The 24,700-nt window shown below is 36.8% G+C and overlaps 1 protein-coding gene across 6 annotated transcripts in view; it reads right to left on the bottom strand.

Moving 5' to 3' along the window:
- The window catches only part of stat3 (signal transducer and activator of transcription 3 (acute-phase response factor)), a 32,447-nt gene extending 13,361 nt beyond the window's left edge, over window positions 1-19,086 (bottom strand). For 3 of the 6 annotated variants that reach the window (XM_051889618.1, XM_051889620.1, XM_051889623.1), the window contains exons 1-4: window positions 18,860-19,076; window positions 17,662-17,762; window positions 3,895-4,028; window positions 56-299 (exon numbers count right to left, since the gene is read on the bottom strand). In XM_051889618.1, coding sequence (XP_051745578.1) covers window positions 56-299; window positions 3,895-4,028; window positions 17,662-17,718 — 435 coding nt within the window. In that variant the 5' untranslated portion in view covers window positions 17,719-17,762; window positions 18,860-19,076. Of the gene's footprint in view, window positions 1-55; window positions 300-3,894; window positions 4,029-4,372; window positions 4,392-5,057; window positions 5,148-17,661; window positions 17,763-18,859 lie in introns of those variants that run through there. The other 3 variants (XM_051889621.1, XM_051889619.1, XM_051889622.1) reach the window with 3 other exon arrangements.
- Window positions 19,087-24,700: the final 5,614 nt, after the last annotated feature.

Genomic DNA, 24,700 nt, shown 5'->3' with positions numbered 1-24,700 from the left:
ATGAAATCCAGATGGATTAGTTTTCACTCTTTGCTTTAAAAGTGTGTGTGTCTACCTGCTGCACAGTGGTGGCCGTCTGAAGCAGACGCTGCTCTTCCCACAGGCAGCGGGCCACAATGCGAGCGATCTCCATGGGCTTCTCCAGATACTTGCTCTGCAGGTGCTGTTTGATGCGCCGCAGGTTGTGTTGGTACAGGACGTTGTTCTCCTGCAGGAAGCGGCTGTACTGCTGATCAATCTCACCCAGCAGGTTATGGAACACGAGCGTTGCGTGAGATTCCTTGTTGGCTGCATACGCCCTGTGGTGGACAGAAGAAATGGCTCATGTGATAGGTAATGCACAGCTTCCTCCATTCCATTCATGCACTTGATAATTAGCAACATTATCTAGCACGGTATGTTCCAGTAAATAATAAATACAAAACAGGTTTAAATGTACAGTATATTTATATATCATTCCAACCCTATGATAACCAAAGCTTTATTCAGACCTTTGTATTTGTCTAAATGCTAAAAAAAAAAAAAAAGAAAAAAAGTAGTCAAAGTGCAAAAACTGACAAATAGTGAGTATTTTGAAAGTATTATATAGTCTTGTGCTGGTATGTGGCGGTGCTGCTCGCTGTCATCATCAGACACATGATCTCACTTCTGCTGTTACTCAGCAAAAATTCCAAATTGCTGACCTCATCCAGCAGCGAAAGAAAGTAATCGCTCTATCCATCATGCATTAGCAAGGAATTCAAAAAGATAAGGATAATATCCAATAACCAAAAAAGCAATACTTTTGCAGGGCAGACTGAAATTTTAGATGTATAATGTCAATTGGCTAGTTCATTATACACATATGCCTGCATAATATCTAATTATGTGCCTAAGGTAAGCAATATGACGGTTTGAGTAATTTGATATCAAACTATTGGTATATGTTGTGATGCTGGAAATGTAATGAAAACATACTATATATTAAATATATGCGGTCATTTTTATTTTATTTATTCATTTATTTATTTATTTTTGCATGTTGCTTTACTTAATTTTTTCCTCTTGATGTGCACAAACTAAAACAGTTAAGATTATTCATAACAAATAAATAAAGTTGGAATCAGTGCAAAAAAGGTTTATATTTCATTACTCTTGCGTAAATAACATAAACAGTCTTTTCCACGGGTTTCTATATACTCTGGTATAAAAGATACATCAAAATCTATTGGTTCTCTACTGTCAAACAGTAGTGTCATACCACCCAGCCATATATGTCTCTCTTATTTTAGCATCTCTTAACAATTTCTTTGACAACTGCAAATTAAATGAGATCACATAACGGTTGAGGACTGTTTATCTACATAAACAATGGTTGGTTTACAAGCACAACAATCACCACCAGTCTTTGACTTGAAGCTATAAAGTGCTTTTATCAATAAATTACTGACTTCATTATACTACTGACATTTGTTCCTTTGTGCGCTCAAACAAATGATCCATTCAGAAAGTTCTATGACAGTAATGCCAGTAATGACACAATCCAAACATACCGAGGGCTATTTGCATTGTTGTGTGTTTACTTCAATAACACTAACTAAAGAAACTGAGTGCATGAGATGGCCATGTGAAGGACAATGACTTTGGACTTTCCAACCAAAAGCACTAAAATTTTCCACAAAAAAATAGCAATATTCCGTTTAGAAAAATTCAACAGAAAAGGGAAAGAGACAACATTATTGATCTATTAAAATAAGTGTTTCTCAACTGATGGGTCACGACCCAAAAGTGGGTTGCAGGACTGTTTTGAGTGGGTCATCAACAACAACAACGTAATTCTAAAAAATTTTCTGATGCGAGGCTTTTATTTTAAAAGACGCGGATGAATGCTGTTGACTCTTCTGTCAGACGCAGTTTGTAAGTAAAGCGTGCCTGAGAAAACGTGTTGTCCTACTTCAGTTTATGCGGTCAAATGAAATGTTGTCAGGCTATATGTCAGTGTCATTATTTTGACATTATTTTCACAACTTGTTACAAAATAAAAGTCTCACTTCAGAAAAACAAACTTTCCTGTCCTGTCAGATGGTTTACTGTGCTCTTCATTTGCACTCACAAATGTGAAGGCGCGTGCTGTACATCACTTCACTATATAAAGAGCAAATAAAATTACGAACCTGCAACATTACGTTATCAATTATTAAGTCATGAAATGAACAAAAAGTAACATTAAATTACGGAACTGGTAGGTCATGTGTTGGGTGAGAAGGATATGCACGATTTACCAAGGTGCGATCTTCTTGTCTTCCCTATTGTGATGTATATTCAAGTGAAACGGTTTCTCGAGCAAGAAAAAAAATATGTAGGGCAGGACTTAATTTTGTCCCCTGGGAATTGACCGAGTCATTGTCATTGTCGTATTGCAGCTATCTCATGTGAGTGACAGGTTTTCCCGCCCCCGCGCCAGTAAACACATCTTCAGAGAAGACAAGGGATGTCACTGCAAGATGGAGGAGAAGTTGAAAGATTACGAGGGAACATGACTTAAAATAATTATGTGCACGGATAAATCCTTTATAACAATAATCCATAAAAAAAAAAAAAAAAAAAGACCATTTTGATTTTAAGGTGACTTTAAAGAGATATATCTCAGCTTCAAAATTATATCACTAACACTTAAAGGGTTAGTTTACCCAAAAATGAAATCATTTTGTCAACATTTACTCATCCTCAAGTTGTTCCAAACCTGTATGAATTTCTTTCTTCTGCTGAACACAAAAGAGTTGATGGGCCCCACTGACTTCCATAGAATTTTTTTTTCCATACTAATGGGTGCAATCACCCGTTACCCATTCTCATCAAAATATCTTTTGTGTTCAGCAGAAGAAAGAACTCATTTTGGGGTGAACTATCCCTTTAATATACCACAACTCAAAGGTTCTCTAAGTGTAATGCTCAGAGGTATAGAAAGGGGCCAGAGAATACTTCACTAGTTAATAACTAAACTAAATTATATACTAACACAATTTAATTTTCTTTACAATATTTACCTCTTTATTTATAGATGCATGCTGTGAGACTAATGAGGAGATGAAACTGGACATGAGTCATTTCAGAGTGACATTTTATAGTCCACAACAGAATCATAAAGAAGCCATTCACACTGATGCAGTGAGAGAGAAAAAAAAACTCAGATAACAAAAATGGCACTGGTTCGTGTTATTGTTCACAGCAGACTTTCCAGGATCGCTTTACGGGCAGAGGCGTGACATCACCACAGATGACCGACATTCTAAGAATAAGGAAGTTGTAGGAAACCAGGAGGCTCGAGTGTATCTTCGGCAAGATTCTTTATTGAGAACATGCTGTTTGGCCTTGCAGTTATCAAGTCTAACTAAGAGAGCTATACACTGTATTTTATAGGCATTCAATGGGCTTTCCTTAAAGATTTTGACAATACTCAGGGGTAACATCCTTAGGTCAAAGTAAGAATGCAGGAAGTTACCCCCAAATATAAACTCCAGTAGACCTAAACCAAATCATAGTGACACTATCAAATGGAACTAAACTTATGTTAACATTCACACATAGATTGACTCTCAATAGTAAGACCAAAGACTGGCAGAACCCCCTCACTGGAAACTCTATCATCATCAATCAATCTATCATCAATCAGCAATTGATGCATACAACCAAGTCCCCCGTGCTACTTTTTTTCCCCCTCAATAATCTGTTACACTTGCATGTATGTCACAAAATGGAAGAAAAGATCCGTCGCAAAGTTTCATCACAACATCACGCAAAATACCGGAAAATATTCTAAACAAATGTTAAATCTTGTGGCTTAAAAAAGCAGACCTCCAGAATGCAGAGGTCCTTATCTCTTATGTCATATCCTGTCTACTGCTGGCAACTCACCAGTCCTGGCTCTCGATCCATGGGGCCAGGAACTGCCGCAGCTCCATGGGGAAACTGTCACTGTACAAGTGATACAGCTGCTCCAGATACCGTGTCTCTAACTGCTGTAACTGATTCCACTGGGCCATGTTGACCTGCAGGACAGAAAGAGAGAAGGAACTGAGAAATCATTTGAAACAAGACAGACAAAAAAAACGGGTCCGTTCAGCTTGTCAAGATTTTTTTTTTTTCTCTTCCTTGTTCCTTCCTCATAAACAGTTAAAAACAGAGGCGAACTCAAAGAGTGAAAGTACCTCAACGGCTGTTGAAAACAGACATAAATAGCACATATCAAGGTCTACAATATTGAATATTGCTTCTATTTGCAGATAAATTCACAAAAGGAATACCTAGTAGATAAATGTCTGGTCTTTGCTAGCAACCTAGTCTTATCAACAAAACAGAAAAACATCAGAGAAGTCAAGGAAGTGCCTGTTACCAGCGTGTCAAGGCCACAGAAATCAGTGGCTGTTGATCGTAAAACAGCAAGAGCATCCGTTCAAAGAGGAAAACCTCAAAAGCCCATGGACACCGTTCTCTTTACATTACCTCAATATGCTGTGGAACACACACTCAAGAGTTTACCACATCCACACCCACTCAGAGGTTTGTGCTGACAAACAGACTAAAAAAGACCAGTGCTGGCACACAACATGTTTTCTTTACACACTATCTCTCAGGTTTGTACACTGAAGAAGGACAGAAAGAAAAAGGACACAAGAAAAGGGAAATGCATCCTCAAGTCTGTGTTTAAAAAAAAGACCTCATGCACGAAACTTGACTGCTTTTCTTTATTTCACTTCTCTTTTGACTAAACTCATCCAAATACTGAGCTGTAAATTTGCCAAACAAGAACTTTCCTTATAAAAATATATATATATATTTTAATGTATAATTTACATAAAATATATAAAAACAATAAATATAAAAAAAAAATCCTAATCTCTTTTTTAAATGTATACAATTTATTTATAATTTATCAGAACATAACCAAACTCATTCTTTACAGAGTATGTTTAATATAAATTACTAAAGAGACTATTAACAGATTTTCATTAGATAGCCTTATAACAATAAAAAAGGGTAAATATGTCTAAAACATAACTAAAATAAAGCAAACTTACATTGTTATCCACAAAACGCACTGCAACTTCACTCGCCATATCTACCTGCTGTGTGTGCAATGAGGAAGTGAACTATGCACAGGTGAAACTAGAAGAGTATGAGGTGGAGGGTTGGACTTGGACTTATAAATTAAAAATGCCTGATACGTTGAAAGCACTGCCATCTTGGAAAGTATATAATACTTGTGCAGACTACTTAATAATGGTCAAATAATCCATTGTATTTACAATATAGTCCGTTATAAATGTTATTTAAATGTTATTTTGGCTGGATAGACTACTTTATGCTTTAACTTCTCTGTTACCTGTTGGATTTTTCACCATTATAAGGTCATTTTACTATCTGTGTACAATAATTAAACCATAAAGTTAAAAGGTAGGTTTTTTTTCTTTTTTTTCATAAACACTGTTTGTTATTCTGGTTAAAACTCTCTTCACATCATGAACACCTTGTGTTTCAATTGCAATTAATTCATACCGACTGATGAGTCTGAACGTAGTGACCGCTAAATACAGAGATTGAGTTGATGTGCATGTTTATTTGTCAAGCTTCAAATCTGAATTAATTTTTAGACATGTGCACAGTCATTTATGACACTTAATCCAACAATAACAAAATACTGTGCGTCATATGTCATTACGCCATTTCTATGTCATTGCACATGCTCAGAACTTTCCAGTTTCGGTTTTCAATCCGATCAAGTGTTTGTTTTTTCGAACAGATTAGAAAAGGTTTGAACTACCCCTTACAATCTGAATGAAATTTTAATCTGATTTGGCCAATTCATTCTGACTGATGTGGTTACATGCGACTTTATTGTGCTACTTGTCTGATTGCAATCGAATTATTAGGGTTCATATAAACACAGCTAGTGACACCAATGCAGCAGACCAATTCTCAGACCAATTAACGACGTGATGCCACCCCCTCATTAGGTACACACTGGTAAGACAAAAGGTGAAACCAGAAATCTTGGTCTGGCTTTTAGTTCAAGAACATCATATGACATTACTGCTATGCCATGGATACTGGTACAGGACTGGGATGGGAGTGTTTAGGGCCAGTTGGCAGGACTGTCACTTGTCCTTTCGGGTCAGTTCTGAGTTGCCACTGAAAAATTAGCATTCTTTCATACTGTACATTCATTTTTATGCCTCGTAAACAAACATTTGGTTTCCGGTGTTGTATTCTACACTGTTATTGCAAAATCTGTTGATTTTTCACCCACATTATTTTATCTAGTTGGTTAACAAAAGGGGTTGGTTTTGTCAAAATTTCAAATATGACTTTTAAAGTTACTGTTTTGAAAGAGTCTTTGAGTGGCACGCTATAAATAAACTGTATTAATATTATTTATTACTATTAATGTTTTGTATTATATGCCACCATTTTCCAGCAAAAGTGTGTTTATTAATTTATGAAGGTACATTATTACTGTATAATATTCAACTTGTTGCATATTTTCTTCTTATAAAAAAAAGAAAAAAAAAACTTTATTAAAAAAAAAAAATACCAAAATATTTATATATAATATATAAAATACATATGATAAAAAGTATGTTTTGTTAAAAGAATTATCACATTTTTTGTGGCAGAGCATGTAAAAAACAAACAAACAAAAAAACATGGGTGAATATATTCTTTCTGAAGAAACAACCAATATAAATCCAAATGCTCCTAATCTGTTTTAAAACCGAAATTGAGCATACAAACAGGAAAGGATGTTTCTGTTGCACAATTTACATAACTCGTGGCTCACAAAAGGCATTCAGTGTATCAGGAACACTGCATTTTAGATGATACATATCTTGGATCATATTGCCAAGAATTTTAACAGTAGAGGAGGAAACCACAAAGCTTATGATCTATGTGCTCCCTGAGGGAAGATTTGGTGTTCTCCCACCACCTGGCATCCGTTTTCAGTTACAGCTAGACAATACTCCCAATAATAAGATTAAATATTCCCAGGAATATTAGTGATGACATCCCAAATCATCTCCTGAGAAACAAACAGCAGTCAGATGACTTTAGATCAACGCACATAGTTCCTGTATTAGCTCTCACACTGCAACCTAAATGTCTGCTGATTACTTACTTAACCTAGGAGAGGCTCAAAACAATACCCTGGGGCTCAATTTTGGTTAGCCTTCCTTCCTTGAAGTGCTGAGTAACTAGATGATTTTCTCAGAGCTAGTGTGAGCTTAAATGATGTTGGCTGGGTTTGTGGCTCAAAGTGCAAAGAGAAAATGTCACAGACACAGAGGATGAGTCATAGTGAGCTTAAGATCAGCAAGTTATCGAGGTTGTAAAAAGTTCTCTCAGAAGAATCCAGCAGCCCCAGTGGAGAGCTGATGGAGAACAATAGGCTCAGAGATGGGAGGGATTTCGGGTAAAGTTTGGAGGAAGTTTATTTTCCAGCTCTCAAATGAGTTACCATAAACTAGTGTATGCAAACAACCCAAAACCACGGAAGGTACACTTCAAGTTCACCCAGTGAGATCAAAAGCCTGGAGTCTAGAGGTGTAAAGATGTATTAAAATTAATCTTCCTGTTATGTCAAACAACTTTCTGGTCGACCTCACTTGCAACTTTGGCTACACTTGCAGATTTTGTGAGTATTTTGTATGGCTGTGCGATTAAATCGAAATTGAGTTTCGATTTTGATTTTGGCTTCCAACTATTATGAAAATATGATATGAGATAAAATGATTATTGTGCCTCATTCTGTTTCTTTCCTTACCGAGCTTTTGCTCCTCCTTAAAATCCCAAACTTAAAGTGCAAATCGGTAAACTAATGTAACATTTTGTAAAATGGGATGTGCTTGATATTAAAAAGAGTTGTTAAAAGTGCAAAAGAGAAACCCTCTGAGATGGAGCGGAATACGGACAAAGCAAAGTGAACTTTGAGCTTCAGGTGTGCGCCTGAACAGCCAAATGCTGTATACACAAAAATATATGTCAAAATGTCGAGCTTGATGAGAATTCACATAAACCCAGTCATTTATGTCTTAGGTGAACATAAACAGTTGGGAGAAAATAGAATATTGTATCAGTATACTGGATCTGTCCCCGGTGTTAAATTAACACTGCTCTGTGTTTATATGAGAACCATCAGCAGGGTGTTAAAAGTAACACTAAAGCAGCGCTAGAGTTAATTAGACAATTAAGTCATTAAATGAGTGATGATTATGCATTAATGAAAACACCTAATGATAACAAGCAGAATAACTGAAGAAAAAAAAAGAAACACAAGAACTACAACTAGGGCTGCACAATTAATTGAATTTCTAATCGCAATTACGATTACAGATGCCACGATTTCGTAATCGTTCAAAGGCGAGATTACAAGGAAAAATATTCACTTACATTATTCTGCGTGTTTAAGAGGTGTGTTTAGAGCATGTTACGTTGCGAGAGGCGAATCACGACTACTTCAAGATGTAAAAGGTCTAACCCAGCATAAAAGGCGCTACCAGTGACGTAGGTGTACGCTGATATGTCGAACGCATGCGAAACACCAGCACCCGCCATTTTTAAAAAATATTTACTCCATGAACGAACTCTACAAACATGGAAAACAGTGATAGATGGACCTCTCAACCGTATGCTAAGGAGAAAATCCAGCGCGACTTTGAGCAGACCAAGCAAAACATGATTATGTATTTCTGCTAAGCTAGCGACATTTGGCATCAACCACACGGGCACGGCAAAAGCAAATACTGTTTCATATACTGTCTACTTTCTTTGTATAACAGTTCTATCTAATAACGTATTAGACAGGACTGTTAAACAGATCATAAACTAATGAAGACGGAGAATGCGAGCACTGTGTGCTCAGGATCTGTCTGAACTGTTCTCAGCGCCGTCAAAATAAAAGTAACAACAAGCAGCGCAGTTTACGCCACTTCAGGCCCTAGGGGAACATTAGTTCTTGGGGAACCACACTGGTGGCCCTATTATTATACCATGCATATGTTGACTTTTTTTTATTATTATTTAAAGAAGAAACCAAACCAATATATAGTTGACATTTGAGGTTTAATGTTGTAGAAAAACAGACAGTTTTCAGATAGATTTTTTATATTTTTATTTTGCAGCCCTAACTACAACTGACTTGCAGCCCCAGCCTTATGCCGAGTTCACACTGCACAATTTTAGCCCAGCTTTTCACTCGCCGACAGATTTTGCGAAATCGCTGACAAATGCCTGAAATCAGAGGCAAACGGTGCTCGTTCACACGAGTGAGTATCACGCAGTGTGAATTATCAAAGACGCGATCTGAGAGAATCGACAATGTGTCGCCGATGCCCGTGAGATATTTGATATGCAAAATATCTGGACCTGTCTGCGAAAATCAAAATCCTGCTGTGTGAAATGTGTTCTGACTGAAAATTACATCGGCGATGACCTACAGCAAATGAGAGAGCAAGATAAAGGGCAGCGGGAAGTTCGGGGAGGAGTTATAGACCAGAATATCAGCAAGCATTGGTTCAAAAAAGGCTCCTTCTCTGTCTATTTGGACTCAAGAAATGGAGGAAAGTTTAGTCGAACTTTGGCAGGAGCACCCATGTCTATTTGATCTTTCATCAGAGCTGATAACAATTCTGGTCTTAAGCGTGACCTTACCTTATTTCCTTATCACTTCTCACATGTGTTTGGTTGTGAAACGTAGTTTGCAGACCAGACAGAGTTGTCTGCGATTCTTCCTATTGTAAAGTCATGCAATGTGTAACCTTCTGAAGTGAAGAGATGGGTTTTTGTAAGACAAATATCCATATTTAAAACTTTATTAACTATAATAACTAGCTTCCAATAGACGGCCGTACGCCTCAATTTGCGGCAGAAGAGCAACCTCTGACCAGAGGATAGAGCAAAACAAAACACCAGTCATGAATTAGTCTAAAATGATAATTTTTAAATATTAATGTCAGAGGAATCTGGTATAAGAGAAGAGGAGCTTGAGTTTGTTGCACAGCCCTATTCGTTTAAACTGTGAGAGGCGTCTAAGCTTACAATACTCCTACATCCTGTGTCATACATCGCATCAGAGGATTACTCATTTGGCGCAAGTCGACTTGCGCATTCTACATGCGGTCGTCCGCCGGAAGCTAGTTATTTGAATTTATAAAGTTTTAAATATAGATATTTCTCTTACAAAAACATATCACATTATAAAAGGCCTTTATTAACCCACTGGAGCCATATGGATTATATTTATGATGGATGGATGCATTTTATTTTTGCTTCAAAATGTGGCCCCCCATTCACAGCCATTATAAAGCTTTGAGGAGCAAGGATATTTTTAAATATATCTCTGATTGTGTTTGTCTGAAAGAAGATAGACATATACACCTAGGATGGCTTGGGGGTGAGTAAATCATTTTCATTTTTGGGTGAACTATCCCTTCAAGAATTAATGAGATTAAGAATTAACAAAGGTTAAGATGTTGATGTTTTATTAAAAAAAAAATAATAATAATAATAGCTTGGCTTGAAGTCACCATTTCAAAGCTTTTACTTTTCTTGAAAAAGGTGGTTGCTAACAAGTGGCTAAATGTGACTATAGAGGTTGCTGGGGACATTCAGGGTGCTTAGTTTAGTTCGAAACAGGGCATGTTTCGCATGAAAAAATTAGTAATGTGCAAGCAGTCATGCGGACCTGGTTACTGAACCCGAGACTACCTGTATGAGGCGGCCTGAGTCCAGGGGCGATTCACGTGAATGTGAAAGCAACTTGGACTCTGGTGCGCACTTGTTCAGGAAGTAAACTAATCATACATTTTAGGCGAGGACGACGATGTCATTAGTAAGGAAAACACATGTAAGGGATGACAGTGGTGATTACCTCGGATACAAGCAAGAGTGAGTGTGCAGTGTAATTGTGCATAGTAGTGAGCGCAGTCACTAGTGGCAAACGAATGGCTCGCAATCAGTTGTTTCCTCAAAAGAGTCTGTTTGCAAGCAGCAGAATGCCGCCTTCATGTGACGCACATACAGTAGACGCAAGTGCATAATAGCAACAAATTAATAAAAAACACACAATATATTGACCAGCATTCTGTTTTCTATCATGCACCGTGCACTTTTGTGATAACTTAAGATGTGCTTAAAAGCACCAGGGTTCAAAAGAATTAAGTGAATGTGAAACCAGTCAAAGGATTGTGGTTTAGTTTGTTTATAGCCTATGCTTACCTTTTTAATTCTGGGGATTGCATTTAGGCTTCAAAATACATAAAAGTTGTGTTCATTTGTGAAAAATATCATGAGGAACAAAACACGCAAGAATCAAACTTTTGTTGGTCAGGTCACAGAACTTATTTTCTGCAATTATCCAAAAGCCAACAGAAAAATCCTATGGGTTTTTGTCAAAGGAACCACTGCAGTACTCTCTACTGAATGAATTAGCCACTTGTTTATAGTACAGTAGCATTTTGGAGCTCAATGGATGTGACACTAATGAATGTGGCCAATATTCAAACAATAAATAAAAAACCCAGACCTGGCTTTAGACTGATGTTTGAACTTTCCATTTCCATGAAGGTTGAGGAAGGAGCGAGCTGTGTTTTGATCTGTCGTTCTCTGTCTTTAACAATGTCTCTCACCTCCTACCTGCCTCCTACAACACACTCTTTCAATCTTATGGGGTACCTATGAAGAGGTGCACAATTTACTTAAGTGCCATTTCCTCTGTTTCCATTGCATGACACTGATTCTTTGTTATTCCGATAAATTCCCACATGTCTGAACTTACCGTAAACACAGTACAGGATCATATTCAAAACATACAATTTACAAACACCATCAGACAGGACAATGCAACTTTTATCCAAAGTGCCGTACAGTATACTTCCAACGAATCTACCGGGAGAAGATCTTTGCTTAATAACCCGAAGTATACTTCAGTTTTGTTGCAAATGCTTACCATATGCCTGCATCCAAATCTATGTCTAGTATCTACATTATTCCTTTCTAGAAGTGACTTCAGTGTTCACACCTCATGGACCAACTAATTAGTTTAAAACAAGGCGGATGACAAAATGTAACCAAAAGTCTTCCTCATTAGCACCCTATGTAGCACCCCTTACAAGTTTTCAACACAACAATTTAGCAAAGTCATGAAATCTACTGAAGCTGGAACTTTGCGACATCTATATAAAAGCTGCTGTCTTGCATTAACTTTATTGCATTTAATTTTAATGTTGCTTGCCAAACATTTTCAATGGCCCCGACAGAAAAAAAAACAAAGACCAATGTTTATTTTTAGCAATGTAACTTATATTTGCTAGATATATTTATATTTTTCATTAAATATTAAATTTTTCTTTTGTTCACTGGAACATTTTTTCTTTACAAAACAAACTGTAAAGCTGTAAAACAATACAGCTGTAATGTAATCCTTAATCCTGTAAATATTTTTGCTGGAAAACAATGATAAATGATACAAAACATTACTAATTGTTTTGTAGTTTAACACATTACTGATGCTTTCAAAACTATCATTATCAAGTCATTTTTGCAATTTTGACAAAACCCATCTATGTTATGCAGATAACATTATCTTGGTCACAAATCAGCAGAATTTGCAACAGCAATGTAGAATACATCACAGAAAACCAAACGTTTATGTTTGCAAGGCATAAAAAAAGGTTATACCAGATCAATGAAAATGATTGTTCTGTCAACTGGCCCAAAACCCTCATCCTTTATCATTCTGACAATCCTTACTGTTGGGCCCTTTAACCAACTTTAATCCAAAGTAATTTCCCTTTTAATTTCTCCTGAATATTTGTCTGGTTGTTGTTTATCACTTATGCTGGAAACAAAATCATGCTTTCTGGCCAAGTTGGAATGCATTTCATCCTGATCCCAAGATCATAAACATTATGAAAGACATGTCAAAGTATGAAGAAATCATAAACAAAAGTCATAAGGAAATCTTAAAAAATAAATAAATAAATAAATAAATCCAAAGTTCCTGGTTCATAACAATGGTACACGGTATGTAACTAATCTGAAAAATGAATGCAATATGGTCCAACTTATTTAAATTATCTCAAAATAAATAACCAATTAGTAACAAATCAAATTGAATCAATTTAGTTAGTCTGTAGAAACAGCTGATGAAGTCGGACATCTAATCAGTCCTATTTCAATATTCAGTATGTGACCTGTGTCTGACTGACTTGGCCATGTGTAAACATCAGGTTTAGAAATAAGTTTATCTGCTGCAGTATGAACACAACCTTTTAGTCTCTTAAGCAGGAGTGAATCAAGGTCTCCAGGCAGTCTGGTGAAAAGCAAGCTCAGGACATAAATAAGTAATATCAGGAACAGCTGACAGCTGTTGCCTGCATTTCAATGAAACTAACAGGGCTTTCACATAAGCATGCAAAACTGCATACCTTTGCCAAGTGAAACATGGAGCCTATATAATATGACGATCACAATGAAAGGAAAGTATGCCAGATGTATCATATGCTTTTGAGGTGGCAAAAGCATGTCATATTCTGACTTTCATCTTACATCAAGTCAAAATGATAATGGCCTTACCCGAAATGCCTTCCTTGTGCAGTAAGGCATTTTAACACTGACATATGAGCCTCTTTAAATCAGGAGTTTGCAAAAAAAAAAAAAAAAAGATATCTGACTGGTCTTAAACATCACAAAAAATGTCATTTAGATCCAGCTAAAAGAACAAAAATAGTAAGAGGAAACTAGACTGAGAAACTGTCAAAGATCTCTCTCTCAAAGATCTTGTCTGCAGTAAGTTTTCCATTGCAAAATTTTAATATATATATTAATTGTATAATTGTTAACACTACTGAAAAAAATCATCAGTATATACTCACTGTATATATTTAGTGAGGGCAGCTGAACAGCCAGGATGACAACATGCTGACCAGAATTACTTGCTTACTAGGGCTGTGTATTGGCCAGAATCTGACGATACGATACGTATCACGATACAGGGGTTATGATACGATATATTGTGACATATTGCGATAGTGTAAGAAAGGCGATATATTGCGATATTTCTTGTTTTTTTTAGAAAAAACTGTCATAAAGAACACCACCATGCACATAAAACCTGACAAACAACTTTATTTTATTTAATCAATACAGTATCATTTTCATTTATATCACTAATCACTATTTTGTGCAATTTAAGGGAAAATAGTAAAGTGACTGCAGGATTCCTTAGGTGTATATGTTTTAAAGGTTCACAGTATAGCAGTTTTTAATTTCTAAACTTTAACAACAGAAAGTGCATAGTCCATTTCATGACTGAATGTCTGTTTGTTTTATATTTAATACTGTAAAGCTGCTTGCTTTAGCAGTCTAATGTATAAAGTGTTATTTAAATAAACGTGCCTTCACTGAAGTGCTGAACTGCAGAGCTGGTGCAAACATATTTACATCGCTATGATCAGATGCTTTCTTTCTGCTGTCACCGCTGTCATTTTTGTTGTGTATTTATTTTGTTATTGAGAGGAAAGCACGCAGTACATATTACATATTCTATCGAACGCCTCTCTCAGCAGGCGTCGGAATATTAAGTGAGCTCTCAGATTCAATGCGTTTCCCGAGTTTTGGATTTTAACATGGCCTATTTTGCAAACAATAAACTATTGTCGATCTCCTTAGTGGTTTCTTTATAGTTGAAGCCAAAATGAGTCCACACTTCAGCTCTGTATACCGCAGGAGCAGAATAATTGTATCGTGTTGTGAGCTGGGTTTGCTAATGCTAACGCTAGCGATGCACCTTGCGCTTCTCCGGCTCCGCGTCAATTTACGTTCTGAGATAACACTGACATCTAGCGGTTCGGTTTTATACAGTCTCTGGTTTAAACCGAACATAAAGCCACAAATCTTGGGTGTAAATAAATAAATATCGATACAGTGTTTTTGAGAATCGATACAGTATCGCCAAACATAATATCGCGATATTCACGTGTATCGATATTTTCTTACACCCCTAATGCTTACCAGTTAGAATGGTTGAAATTTCTCAAGCTAATAACTTATTCCTATGCAAATAAGGTCTGACCCCACTGACCTTTAACTCTCATCAGCACAGCTTAGAGAAACTCAATAACACCCACATGCTAATCCACGGACCAGGAGAACATCCGTCACATTAAGAGAGACACCCGCACATTTACACAGGTTTTTTCCTGCATTAAAAAGTTTTACACATCTTGATTACACCCCAATTATTGGACACTTTTGCTCTATAATAAGGAGTCAATCTGGAGGGTTATTAACGCAAATCATTTTCTGAAGGACTATTTCCTTCTTGACGGAATTGGCTTCAAAGGTTCAACAAACAACTGCTGTGAGACCTCTCAATGGTTCCAACAATAACTGCTATAATTCAATAACTTCCCCACCCACATATTTTCAACTGTGAAGGCTTGTCTTCGACCGCAGTTTCCCCAGTGTTAGTTTGAAATATCTGTCATGCTGATTGTTGCTAATGTGACAACAATGTGATGCCAATAAAATTAAGTTCCCTTTTTCGTTTTAACCTACTGGAAAACTAACTAGGAATTTCATGATGCATGGAAGATAATGTTACGCTAATACTCAGAGATGACACATCCTCATATCACCCTGATACAAACAGTATGACCAAATAACACAGATGCTGGAAGCACTATGGCAAAGAGCAGATCCAGGACTTTTTTTTTTTTTTTTTTTTTTTGGTATGTGGGTGTAAATAAGAAACCTACAGAAACAACATAAACCTACAAGCAGTTTTACAGCTGCAAAGGAGGAATCAATGGAAAATAGTCAAAAATCCTTACATATCTATGACAGTCATCTATCAGTAGGGTGAATTCAGGGTGATTAGGACACTTTTTGCCATTGAGATGAATTGGAAAAAGTGTCCCAATCAACCTGAATTCACCCTACATATCTATTTAGATAAAGCTATTTCCCCCTAAAATAGTATAACTGAATAATATGATTTTCCTCTACCAGAAAAAGGTACAAATTACCATCATTTCATCAGTTCTCTCAGTGATAATGGTGTGAGTCATTAGGGTCACCCAGATAAAAAACAAGATGTGCATACAAGTTGTCTAATGTTGCGGTCTGAGTCCCTGGAAAAACAAACTCTACGCCCTTCTCTGAAGTGAGAAGAGACTCACTGCCTGATATAGCAAGGGAGATATTATCATCTAATTGGCTTGTCTTGAACTGATACAGACTTGTACACTCACAAGCAGACGATAATCTACGGGTTATTATTACAGAAATATAACATATAGGCCTTAAATTTACAGTAAAAAACACCTGTGTGTTTCGTCAGCTGTATAAATGACATTAACTGTGAATATACCTTATATTTTACAATTAAAAGATTTTTTTTTTTTTACTTTATAATGCTGACAAACACCTTAAAAACACAGGCGGTAAAGAGAAAGCCACATGATGAATCAAAGCTCATCATCACAATGTTTTTCCACAAGCTGCATTAAGCACGAACATATAGAAGGTGCAGCATACAAACACAAAACAACATCACAATAATACACATGATTTAACTCTAAAATAATGCAATAATGTAACATAAAACTCTAACTAATAAGAAACATATAGTTATTTCAATGAAAAAACACCGAAGGTGAGGCGTCACACAGACAGTTCTAGGAATGTCAATGTCTTTACAGTTTTTTACTGTAAATTACAAGATGATTATCATTTTTTACAGTGTAAAGTGCTTCCTGGTATTGAACATTTTAAACAGGAAAACAAAAGAGGAAGCTGCACATGACTAAAAAAAAACATAGGATGAAGGTATGGAGCACTAATTATTGCAAACATGACATAAACGTATAACAGTAAACTCCTACCCTTGCAGAAAAGAAGTGATGCGGTACCATGTGATACCATCATGTTTTCAGACAGTAACACCTTTAAGAACCAGTCAAAAGTTTGGACGCATTTGACTGAATATATAGTATGTTTCTTGTGACCTTATAAAATTCGGTACAAATTTTAATTTCATGTTATTTCTTTCTCTCTCTCTTTTTTTTTTTTTTTTTTTTTGACCAGATAGTACAGGGAAAGCAGTCATCAAGTGTGCACCACACATGGGAAATGCACCTCATGAAGTTACTTAAAGGGGTAGTTCACCCAAAAATGAAAATTCTGTCATCATTTACTCACCCTCAAGTTGTTCCAAACCTGTATGAATTTCTTCTGCTGAACACACACACAAAAAAAGATGTTTTGAAGAATGTCGGTAACCAAACAGGGACCCCACTGACTTCCATAGTATGGGAAGAAAAAAAAATACTATGGAAGTCAAAGGGGACCAGAAACTGTTTGGTTACCAACATCCTTCAAAATATCTTCTTTTGTGTTCAGAAGAAGAAAGAAATTCATACAGGTTTGATAGCAGAATTTCTGCTTTAAACTATCCCTTTAAGTGAATATCCAGTGTATGCAAAGGGCGGATCTCCTAATCTCTCATTTCTAAAGTGTTTATCTTTCGGGAGCATCGTGCAGAGTACACGTTTTTGAAACTGGTCTCATATGGCGTGTAAAAAGCAAAACGACACGAAAGACTGAAGCGAAAATGCGGTGACCAACTAGAGGCAAAAGACGATGCCGCCGTTCTCCATCCCACACGAGGATTCCCTTAGCCATATACTGGAAGAGGTGACGTCATGGCGCAGAGGTGGGGAATCCCCCTGGAGAAAGCGCGTGTGAAAAAAAGATAATCTTAAAACCAATGCAACTGATAGAAAGAAAGCCTAAAGCACGAAAGCTGCCAGAACAGGATAAAAAGCTGTTTTATTTGGCCTAATCCACTGAATGCAACAATAATGAGAAGTGAAATCGCGAGACGTTTTCTAGGCTAGGCTACTCTATTATTATTATTAATAATAATAATAATACGTTTTATTTATAATGGGCTTTTTTAGTACCCAAAGAGCTAAATGTAGCTATATATTTAAATGTGTGTATTTTTAACCTCGTCTCTTTTCTATTATATCTTTATTTACGTCACCCTATTTATTCTAATTCAGAAATTTACGTACGGTTTTGCAATACTGTGTAAATGATGGCAATCATGCCAGTAAAGCTCTGATTCTGGCTCTGAGTATCAAGGCCTGTTTATTTTACACTTGTCCCTTTCTCACTTTCACTTGTGTTTCTTAATTTACTTAATTTAATTTCAGCGTTGTCTATTTGGTCCTATAAGCACACTTTAGCATTGTACATTTTGACAAATACGGCTTTATCGACTGACTGTGAGAAGAAGAGATAAAGGGGAGTGGGCTCCACTGACAAGAAACGATATCTATCTATAAAAGCACCATGGCATAAGCAAGAATCTGCATTTATGAGGAAACGAAGATATGCAGCAAAGCAGCTGAAAAAATCCCTCTGACATCAGGTTACAAAGCATGTGTTCAAGCAAACGGAAAACTTTATGTTTCTTTGTTTTGGTTATGTACTTGGCAACATACAAAGACGTGTTTGTGAAACTTAAGTCCATGTAAGCTCCAAGTAACTAGTCACAACAGTAACATTCTTCCAACTTCATGTAACGGCTCATATGAAACAATGTGTACATTATTTCCGTCACGAGCGCATCCCGTTCACAGAATATAGCGGTTTAGACTGTGATCGATACACCAGCACAGCTTGAGCTACAGCAGCACTGCAGAGCATAATATGACACACAAACTGATGTACAAATCTTCACAGAGAAACATCCACAGAATAGCGTCAAAGTGCGGTACTTCACTACCTTAAAAAGCGACGTGGCTGGACAACTTACCCCTCTATGTGTCGCTCAAGGTTTCTGAGAAAATGTCCCCCGCCGATATAAGCGCAGTCAACACGTTACTGACTTTAATAACTGCCGTTTAAGAGATTATACGCTATTCTAAACAGATATTTTCAACTTTTTCGTCTCTACAAGCACGCAAGCTAAAGTGGTCTATGCGAAAACAGGCTGCACATTTCCAGTTTCTCTTTGATTGACAGGTCTTTGACGCTCTCGTGAACGAGATCAGAATTTTGACCAATCACTGAACTCGAATGACGCAAATGAGGCGGGTCATAGAGCAAGCGCGCTAGAGACCGCCTGTGTTTATTGCCCTGGCTCGGCAGGCTGTTCCGACTCTGTCCTCCCTCGTAACGCGCAGCTGTGAGACGCAGCGCGGCGGGGGGAGAGCGAGTTTCTAGAACAGCGCGGCTGGAAGTCATCTGAATTACTGGCAGTGTCTACGTCATAGCAACTTTTAATTCAGTGGATGTGAAAAGTGCACTGTCGTGACGTTTGCCCAAATCAATCATCCCCCCTTTTTTTATAACACTGTGTATGTTTAAGTGTGAGCACAAATCTCAGAGAGAAACTAAATTAATATGAACTCAAAGTGCATTTTAACATTATTTTACAGAAAACTGAGACTTACGAAATAATGGATAGTCCTGTTTAAAACATCATTTTCAAAAATGGCAAAATATAAAGCTAACAAATCAATAAAGGTTCTTGACTGGACTATTTGTAAAACCTGGAATAGTATTAGCTTTATATATATATATATATATATATATATATATATATATAGACATACAGTCAAACCAAAAATGATTCAGACATTTTAGATTTTTTTGATATATTTTTACTCGTTGGTGCAGGACACTATAGTTCATTTATGTAAGTGAGGACTGCAAAATAAAGTAAACTGTGACATATTATACCTGTATTAATGAATGAAATGTTCAAGGTGTCCAAATAAATTTTGGTTTGACTGTATATATACACAGTATAATATCCCTTAGGAATTTCTAATGGGTTTTTAGAATTAGCAATTTTTTATTTAAGTATGTGTGTATATATGTATTTAAGTATATATATGTATATATGTATATATGCATTTTTTATAATATACATTTTTGTTTGTTTGTTTTTATATTTTATCAATGGTCTTAAAATTCATGTTTCAGGTGAGTCTGCAATTTATATTGTAGAACAAACAAAAGTCTCTTCAAGTAATTTTAACCACAGTCCTTTCTTACTCAGAAATCGCAAACTACTTTAGAAAACCCTCTGAAAATCCCAAAGGAAACCCATGCCAAATTAACTTTTTGGGTTAGCCTACTAATTGACATCATGACTGAGCAACTCTGATGTGTTTATATCAAATTCAGGTTGATCTGTTTTTCCCACTCATTTTGACTGAACCATGTCCTTGTTTGGTTCAAAATAACCTTTGGATGATCCATTGTGTTTATAACATTATTGGATTGCATTGTTTCATTAAACAGGCCCTTCCTCGTATAACAGGCCCTTCCTAGCCTATATTTCCTTGAAGTATAAAAACTGGGTGTTACCAGGTCATACTTACAGTAGCTTCTAAGGAAACTTCAGAGGATGTTTTCTACTGTCCAGTAGTTCTGGTCCAAGTCCAATAGGCTCTAGTGTTTTTTCCTTCACAACTGGTCTCTCAGTGCTGTGTCTAAGAGAAACTGACGCTGACGAAAAACATTCATATCTGATGCTGTGTCGAGAAATGATTCTGGAAATTACACATCACGTGCATTGTATTAATAACGAAATAAAGGTCTCATATGCACCATGCATGTTCTTTAGTGTCTGTTTGTCACATGAAAATCTCACTTGGGTTAAGAATATGAGAATATGTAAAACGTTTACAGCTGGTTAAACTTAGAAATGAAAGTTTAATTTTTAACTTAAAGTAATCCATTGTTTTGACTATTTGTGAGTTGAAACAAAGGTTATCTTCAAGTTGAGTTAACTTATGTTTAGTTGAGTTAACTCACATTTTTAAGGCAGCAGGTGAACTTTCATTTCCAAGTTTAACCAGCTGAAAATGTTTCGATACAGTGAATAATGTGGAAAATGTCACTCTTTCACTAAATAATGACAGAAATTTCATTTTTGGATGAACTATTCCTTTAACAAAATACAAGGACTGCACTTTTGGACAGATCTGTTAGCTTGTAAAGATCTCAGAGGCTCAAGAGATCTGCTTCAAACAGTCTTACTGAGAATAGCATTTCCTCAAATTTTATTTAGAAAATGCAAAGTTATGTTTTGTTATGCTACGTGATGACAATGATGATGGAAGAGGAATACAGAACAAGGAAATAATGAACATGTTATCATGGACTTGCTGTCACAGACATCTGTGTGTCACTGCCGCATTTTAAGTATTCTCATGTAAGTCACGTCTCACCCTTCATCTGTTTATTTACCTGTACATCTGTTCTGATTACATGCAAAAATTAGCCATTGTCTCATGCATATTTTATACATAATGATATATGTATGTGCATTAGAGTCATTTTAGAGTCAAAGATGAAAATAAGCCAGAATGCAAACTTACATAAACAAAGTGAGTATTGAAACAAAATATGAATGATGTAACATATTTGGCTGCATTTATTATGGATATGTGAAGTCATTCGGAATGTCACACATGTGATTAATAACCATGTGCGCTTCCCACATATTCAATAATTTTATTTATTCATACAAGAGAAAAAACATGCACACAATCCTCCCTGTCACTACAAACCTCACTTATTTTTGTCTCCATGCACATTTGTCCTGGTAGGAAGTTCACACATACAGCTTATAAAGAGAAAATCCAGATAAACATCAGCTCGGGTTCCAGTTTGTTCTTCCTGCTGCTTTCTGCAAACACACAACCGTTCCCCTGAGACTCTGATGGAAAACACAGATGTGCAGTGGTGTATGTACGGGCCATATGATTGTGTGGTGCTTGGACCAATCTATACTGCATCTCATGCATCATAGATATTGCATACTTTTTTCTTTTTCTTTTTTTGCAATTAACAATATATCTGATATATCTCAGATCTATCTCATATCTCATATTATTTATTTCAGTGATCACTGATTATATCCGTTCCATTATTATGATATACCATTCCATATGATATATCTCTTCCTCTGCCTCTTTCTTTTTGTTCTGCTGTCTTCTGCCCCCCTTTTGGAAAGCACTCTCCTTAATCGGATTCCTCTCATTGATTATTTAATGTATTCCCTCTACAACCAACACGACACCACCAAGGGCAGAGAAGAGACAGAGAGAACATGAGGGGATAAGAGAGAGAGAAAGACAGCACAGAAAGAGACCAGCCTGTGTAGCAACATCTAAAAAAAGCAGTCTATACGGTAATGCATTATGCAGTATCCCTGTCCAAACTGGTACATCTAACTTCAGAAAGCAAGCTTTTACTTTTAGCGTAGTACTTCATTACATTCATAAGAATGTATTTGGATGCTTTTAAAACCTTTGAGTTTAATTATGGATTCACTTATAAACTTATTTAATCTCTGGTCTAAATGATATTTTATAAAATGGTTAGTTCCTGTCCTTGACTCTGATTGGTTAATAGTTGTGTTTTATTCACGATAAAACACGGCTATGACTTCTTCATCCAATGGTTCTGTGTATCACTACACAACACCCTTAGCAACCACTCTTAGCAATGTAAACTGCATGTTCTCAATTGATATTGTTCATTGATGCTTACTGTATTATGTAGAAGAGTATTGTGAGAAAGAGATAGAGTGAGCAAGTTTATTACCTGTATTCAGATTTAGCATTTTCCTTCAGGTCAGTCCTATGTTCATAATAAAAAATCTTTTTAAATGTCCGATGTATTATCTTGTCCTTTTAACAGTTAAAGGGTTTTCCCGTGACTGACAGCACTAGTCAAAGCATTTGTCAGTTGCGTCTTGTTCCGTGTTCACAACAATTGAGTCTTTTCAATATAAAAGTCTTCGCTACTGAGTGTTTCCTTCATAAAGACAGTCTTTGCCACCATCTAATGCCGTAATAATGTAACTTCTGTTGCTGTTCACAGTCAGGGACTATTTTTTTCTGGTGGAAGGAAGGCTTTTAGTGATTTTACATGAAAGTTGTATTGATAGATATTTTTTGGCTTTAATATTTGTATTGTGTGGTAACCGTTTTATAAAAGCAATAAGGTACTCGAGGCTAGTGTTGTATCGTGAATGAGTCACGGCTGAAGGGGTTGCAGGCACTCTGCTTTGCGTTGTGCCTAACAACGCCCTTTAGCGGTGACTAATTCACAATACAGCACAGCCTCGAGTACCTTATTGCTTACATATATAGTATAAATATTATATAACTGACCTCGTGAAACATCTGAAAAGCCACCTTTTTTTGTTGTGTTGTATTTTAAAGGGTCAAATCATACAATGATTTAATCAAATTAACTGCAGTGTCCAGCTGTATTCAGGGTGGAACACTGTCTGTTGATTTTACTATTTTAACGCTACAAAGCCCACTGTATCATATTTGCTATGCAAATTTCTAAGGCTTCTAAATTTTCAACATGATCAAATCTGAGGAAAAAAGAAGAGAAACCTGTTTACACAATGCAAGTAAAAGGCCTTTAAATATAATTCTAAAACTTTTCACCTTCAGGTCATTGTACATGTGTCTTTTTGCTGATTTTTATAAAGTAAACCTAAGAATTTCTATTATATTGTTAGTAATATTTCAAGATAAACACTTACGGGAAGCAACATAGGTTTGTTTGATTATCCATACATCATTTTTAGAAAAATCATTTTAAAATGTGAGTATTAAATATGATACAGGCTTTTGAGGAATGTTCATTTGTACATGTCACAATCATTTTTGTACTGCATTGCATTATACACACTGATCAGGCATAACATTATGACCACTGACAGGTGAAGTGAATAACACAGATTATCTCTTCATCATGGCACCTGTTAGTGGGTGGGATATATTAGGCAGCAAGTGAACATTTGGTTCTCAAAGTTGATGTGTTAGAAGCAGGAAAAAATGGACAAATGTAAGAATTTGAGCGAGTTTGACAATGGTCAAATTGTGATGGCTAGACGACTGGGTCAGAGCATCTCCAGAGCAGCTCTTGTGGGGTGTTCCCGGTCTGCAGTGGTCAGTATCTATCAAAAGTGGTCCAAGGAAGGAACAGTGGTGAACCGACGACAGGGTCGTGGGTGGCCAAGGCTCACTGATGCACGTGGGGAGAGAAGGCTGGCCCGTGTGGTCCGATCCAACCGACGAGCTACTGTAGCTCAAATTGCTCAAGAAGTTAATGCTGGTTCTGATAGAAAGGTGTCAGAATACACAGTGCATCGCAGTTTGTTGCGTATGGGGCTGCATAGCCGCAGACCAGTCAGGGTGCCCATGCTGACCCCTGTCCACCACCGAAAGTGCCAACAGTGGGCACGTGAGCATCAGAACTGGACCACGGAGCATGATGAATCACCTTTTCTTTTACATCACGTGGATGGCCGGATACCTGGGGAACACATGGCACCAAGGATGCACTATGGGAAGAAGGCAAGCTGGTGGAGGCAGTGTGATGCTTTGGGCAATGTTCTGCTGGGAAACCTTGGGTCCTGCCATCCATGTGGATGTTACTTTGACACGTACCACCTACCTAAGCATTGTTGCAGACCATGTACACCCTTTCATGGAAACGGTATTCCCTGGTGGCTGTGGCCTCTTTCAGCAGGATAATGCACCCTGCCACAAAGCAAAAATGGTTTAGGAACGGTTTGAGGAGCACAACAACGAGTTTGAGGTGTTGACTTGGC

The sequence above is a fragment of the Ctenopharyngodon idella genome, chromosome 3 (assembly GCF_019924925.1).
Source record: "Ctenopharyngodon idella isolate HZGC_01 chromosome 3, HZGC01, whole genome shotgun sequence".
Taxonomy (NCBI): domain Eukaryota; kingdom Metazoa; phylum Chordata; class Actinopteri; order Cypriniformes; family Xenocyprididae; genus Ctenopharyngodon; species Ctenopharyngodon idella.
This window is presented reverse-complemented; position numbering and strand designations above follow the sequence as displayed.